The sequence below is a fragment of the Rhodotorula paludigena genome (genome assembly GCF_050403205.1).
Source record: "Rhodotorula paludigena JCM10292 DNA, Rt_paludigena_JCM10292v1_ctg25, whole genome shotgun sequence".
Classification (NCBI taxonomy): Eukaryota; Fungi; Basidiomycota; class Microbotryomycetes; order Sporidiobolales; family Sporidiobolaceae; genus Rhodotorula; species Rhodotorula paludigena.
The window spans coordinates 12,202-29,873 of record NW_027481433.1 but is presented as its reverse complement, the minus strand read 5'-3'; the positions used below and the strand labels follow the sequence as shown (position 1 = coordinate 29,873).

At 62.6% G+C, this 17,672-nt stretch overlaps 5 protein-coding genes across 5 annotated transcripts; 3 read left to right on the top strand and 2 right to left on the bottom strand.

The window, feature by feature from the left end:
- Window positions 1–41: 41 nt before the first annotated feature.
- JCM10292_006426 (uncharacterized protein) lies at window positions 42–832 on the bottom strand (the record flags this gene model as incomplete). The annotated part of the gene is made up of 4 exons (XM_076649489.1): window positions 42–80; window positions 138–194; window positions 262–392; window positions 460–832. 4 exons carry the CDS (start codon window positions 830–832, stop codon window positions 42–44), a joined length of 600 nt encoding a protein of 199 aa, XP_076504870.1.
- A 3,751-nt stretch (window positions 833–4,583) lies between these two features.
- Window positions 4,584–6,700, top strand: JCM10292_006425 (C2H2-type zinc finger protein; the record flags this gene model as incomplete). Its single annotated transcript, XM_076649488.1, has 3 exons — window positions 4,584–4,819; window positions 4,884–6,203; window positions 6,271–6,700. 3 exons carry the CDS (start codon window positions 4,584–4,586, stop codon window positions 6,698–6,700), a joined length of 1,986 nt encoding a protein of 661 aa, XP_076504869.1.
- An 887-nt stretch (window positions 6,701–7,587) lies between these two features.
- Window positions 7,588–8,703, top strand: JCM10292_006424 (OPA3 family protein; the record flags this gene model as incomplete). Its single annotated transcript, XM_076649487.1, has 7 exons — window positions 7,588–7,595; window positions 7,651–7,782; window positions 7,874–7,880; window positions 7,937–8,032; window positions 8,092–8,119; window positions 8,175–8,353; window positions 8,416–8,703. 7 exons carry the CDS (start codon window positions 7,588–7,590, stop codon window positions 8,701–8,703), a joined length of 738 nt encoding a protein of 245 aa, XP_076504868.1.
- Window positions 8,704–8,866: 163 nt separating this feature from the next.
- JCM10292_006423 (calcium-transporting ATPase) lies at window positions 8,867–12,547 on the bottom strand (the record flags this gene model as incomplete). Its single annotated transcript, XM_076649486.1, has 12 exons — window positions 8,867–9,139; window positions 9,202–9,324; window positions 9,380–9,435; window positions 9,496–9,725; window positions 9,787–9,931; window positions 9,996–10,071; window positions 10,127–11,110; window positions 11,167–11,370; window positions 11,427–11,684; window positions 11,744–12,016; window positions 12,080–12,312; window positions 12,430–12,547. 12 exons carry the CDS (start codon window positions 12,545–12,547, stop codon window positions 8,867–8,869), a joined length of 2,973 nt encoding a protein of 990 aa, XP_076504867.1.
- A 460-nt stretch (window positions 12,548–13,007) lies between these two features.
- On the top strand, window positions 13,008–17,596 carry JCM10292_006422 (uncharacterized protein; the record flags this gene model as incomplete). Its single annotated transcript, XM_076649485.1, has 5 exons — window positions 13,008–13,997; window positions 14,056–14,887; window positions 14,940–17,011; window positions 17,074–17,286; window positions 17,348–17,596. 5 exons carry the CDS (start codon window positions 13,008–13,010, stop codon window positions 17,594–17,596), a joined length of 4,356 nt encoding a protein of 1,451 aa, XP_076504866.1.
- Window positions 17,597–17,672: the final 76 nt, after the last annotated feature.

Sequence of the window (17,672 nt, the reverse complement as noted above, 5' to 3'; positions counted from 1 at the left end):
GCGACCTTCTCTACGTCGACGCGCGTCTTGCTCGCGAGCCACTAAATGGCCGCCTTTTCCTTGCCTTTTTGGATCTTCAGCTGCAGGCGAAGGGCTCGGTGTGAGCTCCTAGAGACCCGTAAGGCACAGGAACGCACCTTGCAGGCATTGTACTTGCCGCCCTTGCTCATGACGGCCTTGACACCGTTGACCAGCTTTGTGCCGACAAGCTGCTCGACCGTCTCTCTGATGCTTGTCAAGGCAAAACCAGGCTTTGCCGACGCCGGCAGTGGTCTGGCGGATGATCTTGGGGAGGCCGGTGTCGGGCTTGACCTGGTCGGCGGCAGCGAGCGCCGCGTGGCGATCGCGTCCGAGCTGCACGAGCGTGTCGCGCTTGCCCTTGCTCATTTGCACTGTTGCAGAACAGAAGAGAGGGTGAGATGCGCTTCAGTCATTCCGGAATTCTGGTGCGGAGCGCACCCATGGTGGTCTTCGCCTGGTCATCTCCATGGCCCTCGTCCTCCTCCAACTCCGAAAGCTCCTTCTGCTTCCCCTGCCCCTTTCCCTTTCCTTTACCCTGCCCCTCCCCGTTCCCTTTCCCCTCCCCGGCTTTGCCCCTCCCCTTCGCCTTCCCCTTCCGCTTCCCGCTGCCACCAACCTCCATGTTGTTGTCGACGAGATTTGAGTCGTTCTTGCGCTTCTTGCGCAGCTCTGCGTGTGTCTCAGCGGACGTCGAGCGTCGCTTGCGCAAGGTGCTCGGCGAGGAAGACGTTGCCCTCGAGCCAATGTCGTCCTCGTCGTCGAGCATGTCGGGATGGTCCCCCTCGCGAGTAACCACATGCTTGAGCGACATGGCGGCAATAGCTAGCAAATTGGACTGGGACTCGGCAGAGTGCGCTTGAGCGGGATGGCTGCGGCGAATATGCGGGAGGCGGTGGGGGCCAGGGCGAGCAGCAAGCTTCTAGCTGCAAAGCGCTGTAGTGAGTCTGTGCGCCCTGCTTTGAGCCCAAAGTGCAGCACACGTCCGGAGCAGGACTCCAGAGTCAGAGCAAGAGCAAGACAACTTGGCTGTTGGTCTCGTCCTCTCTTGAGGTCAACTCGTCAGATTGACCTTTCACCGCTCACCTTCGCTGCACGTCCAGAGCTTGCTGCTCAAGTGCTTTGATAGTTTCTGCAGTCCTTTCGCACCCTGTCAACCACTCGCCACCCCTCCTTGTGGTTGCCCCGCCGGCTCCTCAACCTCATCAGCCGCACGGTTCCCGTCAGGCTCGACGCGTTCCCTGTGCGTTCCAGGCCTGCAGTGAGTGTGCAGACTCCCTACTGACTCTCGTACTTCTCAGCCACCGCAATGTCCTCTGGCGCAGATGCGCTCGCCGCCCTTCCCGCTCAGCAAGCCGCACACTTCGAGCAGCTCAAAGCGGTCTTGCAGGTGCGCCCTTCTTCTGCACATTGACGCCCCAGAGTGCTCACTCTTGTGTCTATGCTGCAGGAGGACACAAGCTTTGTCACAAACGCTCGCACCACGCTGAGCAAGATCAACTCGACGACGGTTTGGGCAACATTGGCGGGTTACATCCAGGACAAGAGCTCAAGCAAGAGCCGCAGGACCGCCGCTCGCGATCTTTTCTGTCTCCTCGTCACCCCCTTCGTCGAGTTTGTACGCCCGGTGGACGGGAGAGCCATTGGCGACCGGCCTCCTACATGGACCGCAAGTTCAAAGAGGATGGGCGACGTTCTCGGCAAGGAGATGCAGAGGGCTATCGAGTTGCTCCACATCCGCGCAGCGCGGGCACTGGAGGTCGACACGATGTCGTACCGTCAAGCGATCGCGCGAGGCGAGGTCAAGGGATTCGAGCCGAAGTTTGACTGGATGTGCGTCTTCTGCTGCCTGCAACTGTCCACTCGCTCTCTCTAACCTCCTCCATTGCCATCACAGCTGGCGATACTTTCACCAAGATGCAGCATATGCGCGCGCTGCTCACACCGCTTTCCCTGACGTCTTCGCCGCAACCACCGCAGCGTCCTCTCGGCACGACAAAGCCGCACCGCCCTTCTCACTTCTGATATTCTTCTCCGAACCAACGCTGCAGGAAACTTTCTGCTTGCTCCGTCTCGAACTCGAGCCCATCGTCAAGAGCGCCGTTGACCGCGACAATGCGCGCCTGTCATTCTTGCTGCCTTGTTGTTCCCTGTGCGCTAAGCCTCTGGGTCCCCAGCTCACTGTCTGCATCAACCTTGAGGCTGTTGTCAAGCTAATGGATCCTCTCGCATTCTTTGCACCTTCCGTCCGCACGTGCCTGCGTTCTTCTCCCAGATCTGGTTCTGCTCCATCAGTCACTGACAGTGGCAGCCGCCATGATTCCACAAGAGCTGGCAGGACTGGCTAGCATCTTTTTGTCCCAGATCTCGGTCAGCTAGTACGCGGCCAAGAACCACGGCGCGGCCGACGCCCTTCTCGAGCAGATCGTCCTCGGCGTAGCTCTGGACAACAGCGACAATGGCTTGGCATGCATGCCAGCAACCTCTGATGGTGCCAAGGTGCGTGACTACCCCTCCGGCAAGGCTGACAGCAACAAGCTGATTAGATCTTTGCGAACAGGCCATTCTCTCCTTGTTTTGCAGACAGTTCAACCGTGACTCACTTGACAATGCAATGTATGGTGTTGTACGCACGTTCTGTACGCTGGAGACTGGCCAAGCTGTTGCGGGAGAGCGAGTCCGGAGGGATCGCTGAGGAGGAGATGCTTTCAGTTCGCGGCGCTTCGCGCTCGCCGGTCTTCTCTTGTTCTTTCCGTGCCCTGGATACCCCCATCGACGTGACTGTGTACTCGCTGGGGGTCTCCGGGCGCCGAAGCGAGGGACATCCGCCGATTCGTCTTTGCACCGCCTCGTCTCGTTTCGTCTCTCTTCCTTAGCCAGTTCTCCCCAACCGACTTGTCTCTGTCGCAGGCTCCCGCGAGATCCGTAACCGTCACCACGCCGGCTCGACTTCATCACCCAACCACCGTCGACCGGCAACACAAGCTGTGGCGCTCCCAGATGCCTGTCGTGCTTGTGTGGCAGGTTTGTCTTGACACATGTTTACTCCCTTCCACTGTACAATGCAGGACAATAGGAAGCAGTACGTTGCAACCGTCAGCCCTCTCGGCAAAAGCTGCTCATTCTTGCCCCCAACCTGCAGATCTGAACCTCTGCAAGCTCAATGCTTCCCACCCCGGTCCGACTCTCATTTCAAGCTGCATCCATTCCTTTCCTTGCAGCTCAGATTCTCAGTCTTTGCAGCAGTAGAGAATGTAGCTGGAAAGGAATTGACGCCTGGAGCAAGCAACTATTTCTGTGGAAACTGTCGAAAGGCCCAAAGAAAATGCAGTGTCTCACCAATACCAGTCGCACCACTTCCTGTCATCCTTGAGAGCGATGCCGGCTGATAAGGACTCGGGAGTAGCCCTGCCCAACAGAAAAAGAACTGTCCCGTTGCTGTTGACTGTACAACGACAGGCGGTAAGGCGTACATAGAGCCGCCCCGCTAGTCGGATCAAACCTGCCGAACTCCTGCAGCCAAGCCTGCAGCAGTCTCCCTGTGAAACGAAGCCCCGCGGCACGCTTCTTCCCTGGGGAGGGGCAGGGCTAGGCGCAGGTACACGGCGGGAGGCAAGGTGCCTTCTCCAATTGCGTGCCGCACAACATGAAGGGCCATCTCAAGGTGCTGACTGAGCAAGCCAGCGCAATTACTCCGACCATTGTCCGCTTTGTCGACGTCGTTCAGCGCAACATCGAACAACAGCATGCGGCGCAGAAGCGAAGGGTGGCCTCATCCTGTCCGATCAGATGATGCAAGCGCGTGTAGCAGGACAGCGACGCAGCTGCGCGTAGGAGCACCGGCAAGGCAAGAGAGGAGGCCGAGAGCGCGATGAACGGTGCAGGACGAGCAGGAGAGGGTCTGCTGCAGTTCGCGTGGACGGCACGTTTCGACATGGAGCCAGCAGCGCGCTGCCTGTCTGGGCAAAAGGCATCTGCGAGAGCGATCCGGATTTGGACAGAGGAAAGCGTTCGAGGCAAGGCCGAGCGAGGCAGGCGAGGGCAGAGGGCAGACTTTGCGTCCGCGCGCTCCCGCCCGCTCCCCCCTCCTCCGCCTCGCGCCCGTCCGTCCCTTGTGCCTCTTTTGATCGTTCTCTCCACGCCCGCCGGCGTCGTCGACGACGACAGGAGAGCAGCGCCTCGCTCCCAGCTCGTCTCGCTCGCCCCTACTGCCTGCGCCCGCACCCGCTTGCCCGCGCGCGCCGCACCTCGCCCGCCCCCTCGCCGTCGTCGCTCGTCCCGCGTCCCTGGCTCAGCCGGGAGCCCTGCGCAACTCCCCGGATCGCCCATTCGCACGCTCTTCTTTTCGACATTCTCCGCTCGACCAGTGTGCTGCACCCGTTCGCTGCGCTTGCCTCGTCGCTGCCCCGTCGCCCCACCTCGCCGTCTCGTCCGCCACCTCCCCGCGCCCCGTCCGCCCGCCCACACTGGCTTCGACGCTCGCCTATTCCCCGCCCGCGCCGTTCGTCAGCGCAGACCTCACCACCTCGCGGCCGCCTTCGGTACCGACGCTGCCGCCTGTCGCCATGCAGGGCGTCGCGGACGCCAAGCCGCCCGCGTCGTCTCTGACCGACCCGCTCGCGTCCATCTCGAACGCACCCGCGTCGTCTGTCGATCCGACCGCGGGCGCCAGTGCGGCGGACGGCAGCGAAGGCCCGTCGAAGCCGGCAAAGAAGCCTGCGTCCAAGGTCTTCCGCTGCAATGGCTTTGGCGACTGTCAAATGACCTTCACTCGCTCCGAGCACCTCGCTCGTCATGTTCGGTACGCTGCTCTTTCGCGACTACAACAGTCGAGAGCCGTATGCTGACGCTCTGCTGTGCACCAGGAAACACACGGGCGAGCGACCGTTCAAGTGCCACTGCGGCCGCGAATTCTCGCGTCTCGACAACGTCCGGCAGCACGCGTCGACCGTCCACGCCGATCAGCAGCCGAAGAACCAGGAGACGATCGCGCAGCTGGTCGCGCTGCACAATACGCTATCGGCCTCGACGATGCAGCGGCAGAAGGATGCGGGCATGATCGTGCAGGACGCGAATGGCGAGCCGCGCTCGCGTAAGCGCGCCGAGGCTGCGAGCGGGGCAGCCGAGGGCAAGCCGAAGAAATCGACGACCAAGAAGAAGACGGCGGCGGCGCCCAAGAAGGGCCAAGAGCCTCAACCGGCCACGACGGATCAACAGGCGCCGGCCAGCGAGCAAGACGCGCACGCGCAAGCCGCGGCTGCAGCTGTCGCACCTGGTCCTGCGCAGCCCGCGTACCCGCCACAAATGCAGATGGCTCAGTACACGGCCGCTGCACCGGGTATGCCCCCTCCTGGCGCCTATCCGTACGGCGCCGCCGGACAGTATCCTGTCGCGCAGTACGGGGCGTACGGCCAGCCCAACGTCTACGGCTTCGCCCATCCTCCGATCCACCACCAGCAGATCTACGGCGCAATGCCGCCGCCTCAGGTGCCATACATGCCGCCCGGCGCCGAGCAGTACTACAGCGCAGCCGCCGCCGCCGCCGCCGCCGGATATCCGCCCGTCCCGCCACCCCACAATCCCTACGCTGCTTCATCTCAGCAGCAACAGCAGCAGCACCAGCAGCAAGCGCAGGCAGATCAGTCTCCTCGCATGCACCGCCCCGACTCTACCCAGCCATTGTCCGGACAGCCGCACAATCGCTACAATCCGCCCGGCCAGCTCAATTACGCCGCGTCGACGCAGATGCCGCCTCAGCCGCCGCAGGACCCGGGCGCGCTCACGCCAAACAAGATCTCGCTGCCGAGCATCTCGGCGCTGCTACCAGCGCCCTTCTCGAACGGACAGCAGCAGCCGGATGTTCAGCAGCAGGCGCAGCTGCAGCAGAATCAGCAAGCGCAGCAGCAGCGCCACGGTGCTGTCGACCCGAATGTGCAGCAGCAGTACTACGCTGTCGCCGCGGCGTCGCAGAACCGACCGCCGTCGCAGCTGCAGATGCCGCCGCCGGGGAGTCAGAGTGCGACGCACGCGCAACAGCCAGGCTCAGCGTCATACGGCGCGTATCCCGGCGGCGCAGAGATGCAGTACCAACAGCAGCAGGCGATGAGCCAGCAGCAGCAGCACATGATGGACCCCTACGCACGGCCGGGGAGTACGACGGGGAGTGAGCGTGACGGACCGCCATCGTACGTTCCGACTCTACTCACTGTGCGCAGATCGAGCGTTCGCTGACCTTTCGGCCATTTACTGCAGCCTCAGTAACGGCTCGACGTCGGCCACCTCGTCCAATTTCCAGGCGAGCAACGGATCGCCAGCGCACGCCCATCTTGCGGCGCCCTCGCAGCACTACTCGCACATGTACGGCGGCGCTCCCGTGCAATCCGCCTACAACTACACCCAGCCGATCGCCTCGCATCTCACGAACACGCCCTCTGGCGGCTCATACCTCTATGGCAACACGCCGTCCTACCACCCTTCGCAGACTCCGACGCCGATCGCGCAGCAGCAGCAGTACCCGCTCGCCGCCCCCGGCGCCAAGTTCGCCCTCTACGGGCAGCAGCAGCCTTATGGCCTGCCTCCGCTGGGAGGACCGGTGCAGCCTGGTCGCGAGAGCGCCGAGCGCGGAGGCTGGGCTCCGCCGCCGCCTGCGGGGATGGCGGGCGTCGGCGCCGAGGCGCGGTGAGGCGCGGTGACGCGAGTCTCTCGCTTCGAGCCACCCGCCACTCGGCTAGACGTGGTCGTCGCCTAGGCCCTTCCAACTTTCGACCTCCGACATTGGTCTTTCAGTCCTTGCACCCGTTTTACCCGCCGTTCGCCATTCCGACTCGCTTCGTCTTTCACCCTCTCTCGCCTTCCTCGCCCGCCTCCACCTCTCGATTTGTTGTCCCGTCCCGCCGTCCCGTCGACTGTCCCAAGCTCGAGATATACGCCCACGTGACCCATGTTCCGTCTCTTGTCCCTCTGCAGTGCCGTTGTTCACTCGTTCTGCTGTTGCAACTATCACTTCGCTTCGCTCGACCTCTTCTCTGCGCAACGCGTCTGTCGGGGTTTTCGTCGGGATGGTAACGGGCGGCCATCTGGCACCTACACGATAGTACTCGCGACTTGTACGCAGCGCCAAGCCCAACGGATCGGGATCGAGGCTTCGGGTCACCTTCGTGGCTCAGTGGTCGATTGCGAGGTCGCAGCGTTGGCGTCTTTCGGGCTCAGAGGCGGCGCTATACCTGAAGCACACCGTCAGACACTCGCGAGCACCGTCGCAATAGCAGCTTGCCGCGTTCCGCTTGTTCGCCTTCATCGTGCCGAATCGCTTCGTCGTTGTCCTTCTTTCTCCAGCACTGGCTCGCACCGGTCCGCTTTGCCTGCTGATAGCTCGGCAGACGGCTTGAAGTCCCCGCGCGACTGTAGCACCATCGCCTGCCCCCCCGTGTGCGGTCCGACAGGTACCCCACCTCTCGACGACCTTCTCTCGCTTCCGACCCTCCTCACGGACGAGGCAGACCTTCGATCCGCGCGCTGGTGCTCGCGTAGCGTTGCGCATCCGCCTAGCTGCCCCGCCTTGCGACTGTCATGGCCAGGTACGCACTCAGCCGCTTCCCTGGGCGCTACACCATTGACCTCCGAAACGATCAGCCTCAAGATCGCATCATTGCTTCTACGGACGCTCTCCAAGCCCATCGCGACCAAAATCAAACAGCAAGCGAAGGAGCATGAGGGATTCAAGAGCCGGACCATCCAGATGGCGCAGTTCCTGCATCGCGCAGAGTGCGTCGTTCTCTGTAGCTTGCGCCGTTCGTTACGGGCGTACAGTTACCCCGCACAGGTAGTACGAGTACTGACTTGTTTGTTCGTGCAGGATGAATGTGGGCCAAGCCGTCTCGTGTGCAAGTCGAGATGTTCACGCTTTCGAGATTCGCAGCTTCGCGTCAAGCTTCTGGGCGAATCACCTCGACACGTGCGGCCGTTGAGCGAGTCGAAGGCGATTGATGCAGGCGCAAACTTTCTGAGCGAGGGGGTACGTCCTTGGTCTGCTCGCCCCTACTCAGGAACTCTAGCTAATCCGCGTTTTCGCAGTTTCTCTTCACAGTCGCCGCGGTGATCAGTCTGTCTGACACGTTCCTCCGCCTCTGATGCTTGCTGACCAGCTCGGCTTACAGTCATCGGCGAAACATATCGCGGCAAGCGAGCCGAATCGAAGCGACGAGATCGCGTGCACGACCTGCTGGAACAGCACGAGGAGCAGATTCTCAAGTTGGAGGCGAGGTTAGGTGCTGAACGCAAGGAGCGCGAGGAGATCGTGGCACGTGAACGGGAGCTGGAAAAGATTGTCGAGGAGGTGCGCCTATCTCTCGTTCGCGCTTTTTCTGCCTACTCACGATGAGTTGCCCGGGCATGCAGATTGTCGTCATCGGGCTACATGGCGGATTCGGCGAACTGCCAACGGAATGGAAACGGCATCTGGCGGTGGGCAAACTAGCGGAGCGCTTCAGAAACGCGGAGCGAGTCGTCGAAGACGAAGACGACAAGGACGAGACCAAGCCGGAGTGCGGACTGGCAGCGACGGCAGAAATCGAGACGGCGCATGTCGAGCCGCCGCCCGCAGATCCCGCTGCTAATCCCGTCCCGCCGGTCGAGACGGAGATGGTGGACACAGCGCCGACAAAGTCGGATGTGAAGGAGCAATAGCACCCTATAAAAACGAGCATCTGCAGCAGCGTTGTCTCGCATCCACGTAAGACAATAACCAACTTTTGAAATTGCGAGAGAGATTTTGCGGGCATGCGAAGAAACAGTGCTGCTGGAGGGTCTACTGAAGCCACGACGAATTCCCTTGCCGATGCGCATGCATCTATTCCTGCTTGAGTTTGGCCGGCGGTGCGACGAACGTGTTGGACACGAACTTGAGGATTTCGTCGATAACGATGACGGGGAACGAGATGAGGACGACAGCCTTCCACTCCTCGAGATTGAGAGGCGTGATCTGGAACAGCGTCGAGAAGAATGGCACGTAGAGAATCATGAAGTGCAGCGCCATCGAGAGCGTGATTGCGCCGACGAGGTACATGTTGCGCCAGGGCGGGAGGGTGAGGAGAGACTCGTTCTCGGCGAGCGAGTTCAACGCCTGCACGATTCGTGCGTCAGCCGCGAATCCTCTTCACATGCGAGTGCGGGGCAGAGACGCACATTGAACATCTCAATGACAACGAGGATCGATAGCGAGACGGTCGTCGCGCGCTTGGCCATCTCGTCGTGGAACATGCCGCAGCCAATCGACGGGAAGTACTCAGAGCACTTGTGGAAGTGAGTCTACGTGTTCTTGATGCGTCAGCTTGATCCCACAAAGTCCGGGCGTACTACGCACGAGCTGGTACCACGAGATCTTGGGGCCGCCCTCGTAGAACAGGAACCACCAAGCGTCTGCGAATGAAGGGGATCAGTGCCTTTCTGTGGGTAGAGCGGGAGAGCGGCACGCCCAGCCGAAAACAGTGGCGCCTCCGACGTAGATGCCGATCACCAGGTAGCGGAAGAACAGCCACCCGCTGATGAGCGGCTCCTTGGACGAGCGCGGTGGGCGGCGCATGATCGAGTGGTCCGGCGGGTTAAAACCGAGTGCCGTCGCGGGCAGACCATCGGTAACCAGGTTGACCCAGAGGAGCTGAACCGACAGTAGCGCCTCGGGCATGCCGAGAAGGACCGTGAGGAAGATGCTGACATCGGCGTGACGCGGTCAGCTTAAGCCCCGCACCGCATGCGAGAGTCACAACGCACGAGACAACCTCGCCGATGTTGGACGAAATGAGGTAGCGGATGAACTGCTTCGTGTTCTCGTAAATCGAGCGGCCCTCCTCGATGGCCAACTCGATGGTAGCGAAGTTGTCGTCGGCGAGAACCATGTCCGAGGCGAGCTTGGCAACTGGTGGAAGGGAGTAGGCAAACTCAGTCGGTGGCCCCGGAGGAACAAGGTGCAGGAAGCGCACCATCGGTACCAGAGCCCATCGCAATGCCAATAGCCGCACGGCGTAGCGCAGGCGAATCATTCACACCATCACCGGTCTTCATTGATGGTTAGCGATGGCACGCAAGACGCGAAGAAAGAGGGAAAAGGCACCATTGCGCACACAAGCCCCTGCGCCTGCAGGAGCTCGACGATTTCGAGCTTGTGGTTCGGTTCCGTGCGGCTGAACAGGTTCGCGTTGAGCACGGCTTCGAGCTTGTCCGTGTCGCTCAGCTCGCTGAACTCCTTGCCCGTGAAACTCTTGCCGGTCAGGTCCTCGTCCTCGCCAAAGACGCCGATCTGACGACAGATCGTCTCGGCCGTGAGCTTGTTGTCGCCAGTGATAACGACGACGCGCACGCCGGCCGTTTTGCACTTGGCGATGGCGCCGCGCACCTCGGGGCGCGGCGGGTCGAGCATGCCGACGAGACCGGCGAAGACCATCTTCTGCTCGAAGTCCGCGTACTTGGCCGCGGAGTCGGTGCGGTAGTGCGACGCATCCGGATCAACGTTATCGACGTAGGCGAGCGCGAGCGTGCGCAGACCCTGCGAGCCGTAGTTGCGGACAGTCTTGGTGATCTCGGCGCGGAGCTCCGCCGTGAGCGGCTGCTTGTCGACACCGACGTAGTCGCAGCGTTCGAGGATCGACTCGGGTGCGCCCTTGACGTACAGAGCCGAGGTCGTAGCCGAATTCTCGCGGACGAGAACGGACATGGACTTGCGGTCGCGCGAGAACTCGAAAGTGAGGACGCGCGAGAAGCGGGCCTCGATGTCGGTATTGACCGCGTTGTAGCGAGTGAGGGCCGGGAGCGCTGCAAGCTTGCCGTCATCCGCCTGCCCACCGATCTTCTCGACGAGGACACGCAGGGCGGCCTCGGTCGGCTCGCCGACGCTGGCGTACGTGTCGGTTTCCTCCGAGTAGCCGATCTTGGCGTCGTTACAGAGTGAGGCAATCTGGGCGAAGCGAGAGACGGTAGGGCGGGTGAGAGCCTGCGGCGAGACCTTGGAGCCGTCGCTGGCCCTGATATCGCCAACCGGTGCATAAGTTGCGCCCTCGATCGTAAACTCCTCGAGCGTGCCGTCCTCGACCAGAGCGAACTGTGTAGCACCGCGTGTCAGTGCAGGCCCGGGGAAACTCAAAACGACTTGTGCACCCTCGCGATGCTCATCTGGTTGGTCGTGAGCGTGCCAGTCTTGTCCGAGCAGATGACGTTGGTCGAGCCGAGCGTCTCGACGCTGGGAAGCGAACGGACGATGGCGTTCTTGCGCGCCATCTTCTTGGTACCGAGGGCCAGGCATGTGGTGATCACAGCCGGGAGACCCTCGGGGATGGCAGCAACGGCGAGCGCCACGGCAATCTGCGCGTGATCATGTCAGCACATGAACGACCGAATGGCGACGCGGTACAGCGAACTTTAAAGTAGTAGATGGCGCCCTTGACGAGACCGCCGTGCGACGGGTCATTGAAGTTGCGGAAGTTGACGACCCAAACGAGGATGCAGATGACGGCGATGACCTTTGCGAGCTGCTCGCCAAAGTCGTCGACCTTTTGCTTCAGCGGCGTCTTCTCGCTGATCTGCGAGGTGATCGAAGTGTGGATGTTGCCGATGGCGGTCTGCGAGCCCGTGGCGACGACAACGGCAAGTGCCTTGCCAGTGACAACGGTAGTGCCCTGTATTCTCGATCGTCAATGCTGCGCGGAGACAAGCACAGTGGGGCAGATGGACGTACGGAAAACAGCATGTTGGTCATGTCCTGCTTGACCGCCTTCTCGTCGGGAACGACGTCGGTCTGCTTGGTGACGCTGTAACTCTCGCCCGTCAAGAGCGCTTGGTCGACAGTGAAGCTCGCCGAGCTGATCGAGATAATGCGGCTATCGGCCGGAACCTTGTCGCCGACGGCGAGCGAGATGATATCGCCGGGAACGAGGTCGACAGCGTGGATCTTCTTGGTGCGACCATCGCGCATGACCTTGGCTTCATCCGGCGAGTATTCCATGAGGGCCTAGGAGGCGGTGACGAGGGGTCAGCTGCTGTGCGCGGGCAATCGAAGCGGTGTCGTACGCACCTCGATAGCCTTCTCGGCATTGGTTTCCTGTACGACGCCGACCCAGGCGTTTGCGATGAGGATGGCGAGAATGACGATGGGCTCAACGTAGGCGGTCGCCTTGTCCTCGCCCTCCTCGAGGTAAGCGAGGACGAGTGAGATACCGGCGGATGCAAGGAGGATGAGGACGAGTTGATCTTTGAACTGCTCGAGAATGAGCTGCCACAACGGCGGCGAAGGCTCCTCGGGAAGGACTGTCGGTTTGGTGCGGCAAGGTCGAACAGGTGGGGCAAGGTGATGAAGGCAAGGAGGCGAGGGGAGCAAGACGGTCAGCAGCGGACGGCGGACCCTCGCAGGAAGCAGCTACGCACCATTCTTTCCATGCTTGCGCTCCTGCTCTGCGACCTGGGCGGCAGACAAGCCGCGCTTGAGGTCGACGTGGAATGCCGCCGACAACTCGTCGGCAGTCTGCGTGTGCGGAGCGGGCATCGCGGGCGTGTTTACCGGCCGAGCGAGTGCAGTGGCTCTTTGCTGCACGCGCGCGTCGGACGGAAACTTTGAGCGGGGCACAGACGGAGAGCAAGAGCCGTTTCGCGGTCGCGGAGATGGGAGGCTGCCGACAGAGGCAGACTTACGCAGCGTCTTTTCGCTTGTGCAGGGTCCGTCGAGGGTGCGACCGTTATCTCGGGGTCTCGTGCAGCACTATCCCCTACAAGCGCTTGCTTGTAGACGGGCCAGCCCCGAGTAAGAGAGTGACATTCTGCTCTGGATTGCCAACGTCCTCACGGCGCTTCCAACGCCTCGAACGCGGTGCCCTCGGATCCTCAGCCGTGCTACGAGCTCGGCGGACCCCGCAGACGGCACCGATTTCGAAGCGAGGCGCTGAAGCGTTTGGCGACCGGACGCGTCTCGCATTGCTTGTCTTCTCCCGCCGGTGCTGTCGGCAACGATGACGGGCTCAGAGCTCGTGCCCGACACGCCAAAGCCCACAGCCGCGTCCACGCCGTCGCAGCATCCGCCCGAAGACTCGTACTCGCAGTCGTATCTCTTCGGCGTGTTGAACGGCAACTCGATGCTCTCCGCCTCCGGCAGCGGACTCGGCGCCGCGCAGGAGCGCCCTGCTGCCTTCAATAAGCACATCGCGAGTTCTGCACCGCCAGCCGCCGACCAGGACGAGCTCGCTTCCGTTCCCGACTCGCAGGTCCCGCCGCCCGCTCCCGCGGCAGACCGCCAGGACGACTCGTACGGCCCGCCTCCGCCCAGCAGCGATGTCGAGGACGCGCTCTACACCGAGTCGCTGCCCGTCGAAGGTCCGAGCGGCCCGCCAGGCTTCTCCCTCGAGGTCGGAGATCTCGGTGCGACACAACCGCAGCCAACGCGCAAAGGCGACAGCCGCATCGGCTCGAGCCGCGACAATTCGGCCATGCCGCAGTGCGAGGAGGCAATGGAGGAGGTGGATGAGCTGGTGGATGACGGCGAGGACACCTCGATGGACCTGACCCGCGCAGTCGGCGGCCTCGTTCATACAAGCGCTCCCCCGGGCGATGCATCGGCCATCCCGCCGAGAAGCGCACAGCACGGCGAGTCACAGAAGGAAAACGTCTCACCGTCTCGCACGCACAGTCGCCCGCCATTTGGCGCGCCTTTCGGCCTCAACAACTCACACGCGAATCTCGATGACACGACTGGAGCACCTTCGTCTTCTCCTGCCGTTGCACGCGAGCTCCTGCAACGCCGCGCCTCGCCCAGTAAGCCCAGGCTCAACCTCGAAGAGCCTGCTTCGAGCGCCGATCCGGATCTCTCGCCAAGCGTGCTGCTTTCGCCTCGCCGAGCCGCAATGCATCGTGCGGGTCCGGCGACCGAGGCTTCGAGTGATGCGGCGGACCCTCCGGCGCCGCTGCAGAGCATGAGGATGATTGGTCACGAGGAAGGGCCCGAAGTGCGCTCCCTTCCGCAGTTCATTGCTGCCTCTCGCTGATCGGCGCGCGTGCTGGCAGACGTCTACTCCCGCCTTCTCGAACGCTCTTCCTCCCGCACCGCAACTCACGGGCGCAGCCACCGCTCCCGTCGTCGCCTTCACCGCCTCGACCCCAGGTCATGCTCTCGCTGCCTCTCCTTCCCAGCCGCTTCCAGCACGGAGCGCCTCATGCGTTGACCCGCAACGTTTCGCGACGTCCGCTGCGATGAAGGCGCCTCTGCCCCCGCCCAAGAAGCGCCAGAAGCGCGAGGCGTGGGACGGTATCTCGCAAGACTCGCGTCAGTCGACGCAGACGCAGTCGGACGGATCGCTTGGTTCGACGAATGCAGCCGCGATCGACCCGACTCAGCCGGCCGAGGAAGAGAGCGTGCAGATCCCGGCCACGCTCGTGCACGACGGCGACAATACGGAGATTGCGGACGACTCACGCGGGCGGATGGGCAGACTGGACCTCGGCGAGACCATGTCCAAGGCTGCGAGGAACAACTCCGACGGCGTACAAGACTCGCTCGTCTCGACCTTTTCGACGAGCGCGTTGCCCGCACGCCCGGCATCCGCCACGGCAAGCGAGCTCCCGCACGACCTGCCCAAGCTGTCGAGGCACGCGCACGCTCCTCTCTTCGCGCCGTCGGCGTCTTCGTCGCAGAGCTCCGCGCCCGCTTCGCGTGACGGCGGCAGCCCGGCCAAGGACCGCGACTCCGATCTCATGGGCAAGAAGCGCCTGTCCGACATCTCGGAGCTCAAGAGCAGCCTCGAGCCGCCAACGCAGTTCGAGATCGCTGCGACCCAGAAGGAGTACGATGTCGAGCGAAACGGGTCCAGCCTGCAATCGCGTGACGGCGAGTTCAACAGTGCGTCGCGGAATCATGATTCACTCCCGGCTACTGACGCTGGATCCCGCAGACTCGGATCACTGGCACGCGTCTTTCCAGGTCGACACCTCGACCGACAGCAACGCTCACTCGCGGCAGCAATGGAGTGTCGCCCCTGGACGCGAATTGCGCCGTCGCCCGCCACCGCCAACACCGACCGCAGAATCTCGCCCTGTCAATTCGGCTCTTCGTTCCTCGAACTCCTCCGTCTCTCAGCTCGTCGAACAGCCCGGCCAGATTCTATCACCCTCTGCCCTCGACGATGAGGCCCTAGCCGCACCGATGCACCAGGCGGCGGATCTTTCCACTCTCGCCGAACCGACGCAAGCGCAAGCGATGCCGGAAAGCTCGCCCGAGATACCGCTCGCGCGACAGGCCGCGTCCCATGTGCGCCCTGCGCGGCAGACACACCTGGCAAGCGCTTCGAGCGGCTTGCACGAACAGCCGCAGGCCGCTTCGTCGAACGGTGTCGTGCCGGACAGCGATGGTCCCTCGCAAGCGTTCGACGAGGTGGTCGAGACAGATGTCGCCAGCAATGCGGCGTCGCCAATCGGTGTCGCGCCGAAGGTGACTACAGGCGAGCCGAAGAAGGTCAAGCCGGGACGAGCAGACGTCGCGAGCAAGGCGATCCCGGACGGACCCGGAGTCAGGGGCAAGGGCAAGGCGCGCGCGCCTTTCCCCGACGAATCTCCCGACGCGCTCGATCTGCTACAAGGCGACGACCAGGGCGTCCTCCAGGAGACCAACTACGACGAGCTTCCAAGCGCGCGCAACGTGAAATCACGTGCAACTCGTCCGAAGCCGGCGGCGCCGCCCACTGTCAAGAAGGGCAAGGGTAAGAAGCGCGCGACTCCGCCACCGCCCATCGAAGCCGATGTGGGTGCTGTCGAAGACGATGAAGCCGCGCCGTCGCCCCGCAAGAAGCGCCGCACGTCGGCTGAAACGGCCGCAGGACCTTCGACGCTGACGCGCCGCCCTTCAACGTCGTCGTCAACACCAGGACCGGCGCAGTCGAAGAGCAGGAAGGCCTCTGCCGCGACGAAGAAGGTCGCTCCGACGAGGGGCGCACGACGCAGAACCCGGAGCGTCAGCGCAGCAGGGTCGCCCTCGCCAGAGCCTCTGACCGCACTCGCTCCCGCGCGGTCGCGGCGGCGCGCGGCGTCAACTGCGACAACTTCGAGCGTACGAGGCGCCTCGCCAGCCTTGACGGACGAGAAGCCCGACACCAAGGGGAAACGCACCCTGCCCGACACGGCGCCTTTCTCTCGCGTACTCGGCATGTGGCGCGACGACGGGCACTTCTACTCGGGCAGCGTAAGCCACGTTACGAGCGGCTTCTTCCATGTCAAATTCGACGACGGCTCGATCGGCAAGCTCAAGCCCGCGGAGCTGCGCCGCTGCGAGCTGACGGAAGGCGACTTCATTCTGTATGTCACGGGCGTCGACAAGAAGACCGAGGAGCAGCTCGCCGCTTTGCAAGACGAGGCCGCCGTGACTGCTATCGCGCGCCGGGACGAAGACGGAGACGCTCACGAAGGCCTCGCCGAGTTGGACGTCCTCACTGTTCGAACGCGGTCTGGCGGCGTCGACACGGTCAAAGTCAAGGAGATCTGCGTGCCCCAGCGCTACTCGCTGCAGCTCGAGGACAAGCGCTTGACAGCCGACGAGCTCGCCCAATTCGAAGGCAGGGACCGTCTGCCATTGCAGAAGCTCGCGCTCGCCAAGCCTCCTTCGCCCATCATCGTCGAACCCTTCGACAAGAACGAGCATCGTTTCCGCCTCTTTGGTCGAACCGCCTTCCTCGTCACCTACGCCAGTCGCAGTACAACGGGCTCATCTTCGCTCAATGACCGCAAGAGCTTGCTCGAGGACCTGGGGAAGGCGGGCGCGACTGTCATCGAGTGGCAGCACCTTTTCACGGTCAACAGCTCGAAGAGCCCGTCGGCTTCGCCCGAGCTCTTCTTTCCCCGCGTCGACTTTGAGGGTATCGACGAGATCTTCCTCCTCGCCGACCGTCCGTGCACGACCATCAAGTTCCTCGTGTCGCTTGCGCTCGGCGTGCCGTGCCTGTCGAAGGAGTTCGCGGTGCATTCGATTGCGGAAGTGCGTCTCCTGGTCTCCTTTCGTTCGCATCGTTCAGCGTGCCGACGTTTGCTGTGTAACAGGGTGTTCGCCGCGACTGGCGAGATTACGTGCTTCCCGCCGGCGTCTTGCACGATATTGGCACTTACGCCATCGGCGGCCAACTCCGTGCGCTCGTCAAAGACAAGCACGACCTAGACTCGCTCGCGACCGCACACGCTGCGGAAGGCCCCTTTCGCGACAAATCGTTCCTCGTTGTGATGAAGAAGTCTGGCAAAGGTCGCGAGGATGACGCCGTGCGTTTCACCCTTTCGATTCATTGGCGGCCTTCTGACCTGATCGTCGTCTCGCCGACAGAAGCACGCCTACGCGATCCTCTCGCTCCTGACCTGCGCCTGTGCCCATCTCGTCCACTTCGTTGCCACGCCGGCAGCCGCTTCTTCAGCGACGGGATACGACTACGTCTTCCTGGACGACGAAGAAGTGACGAGCGTCCCGCGCGCGCTCGCCTCGCACAAGGGCCTCGTCAATATCGTCTGGGCCAAGCAGTGCCTCATGGCGGGTAGGCTGCTTCCGAGCTCGCGCATGAAGGGGCTCGACGAGTGAGGGGACGTCGTGTTCGGGTTACATAATTGCGCCTCGACTTCGCATATTCTGTACAGCTCCTGCTTGTTGTCCTTCC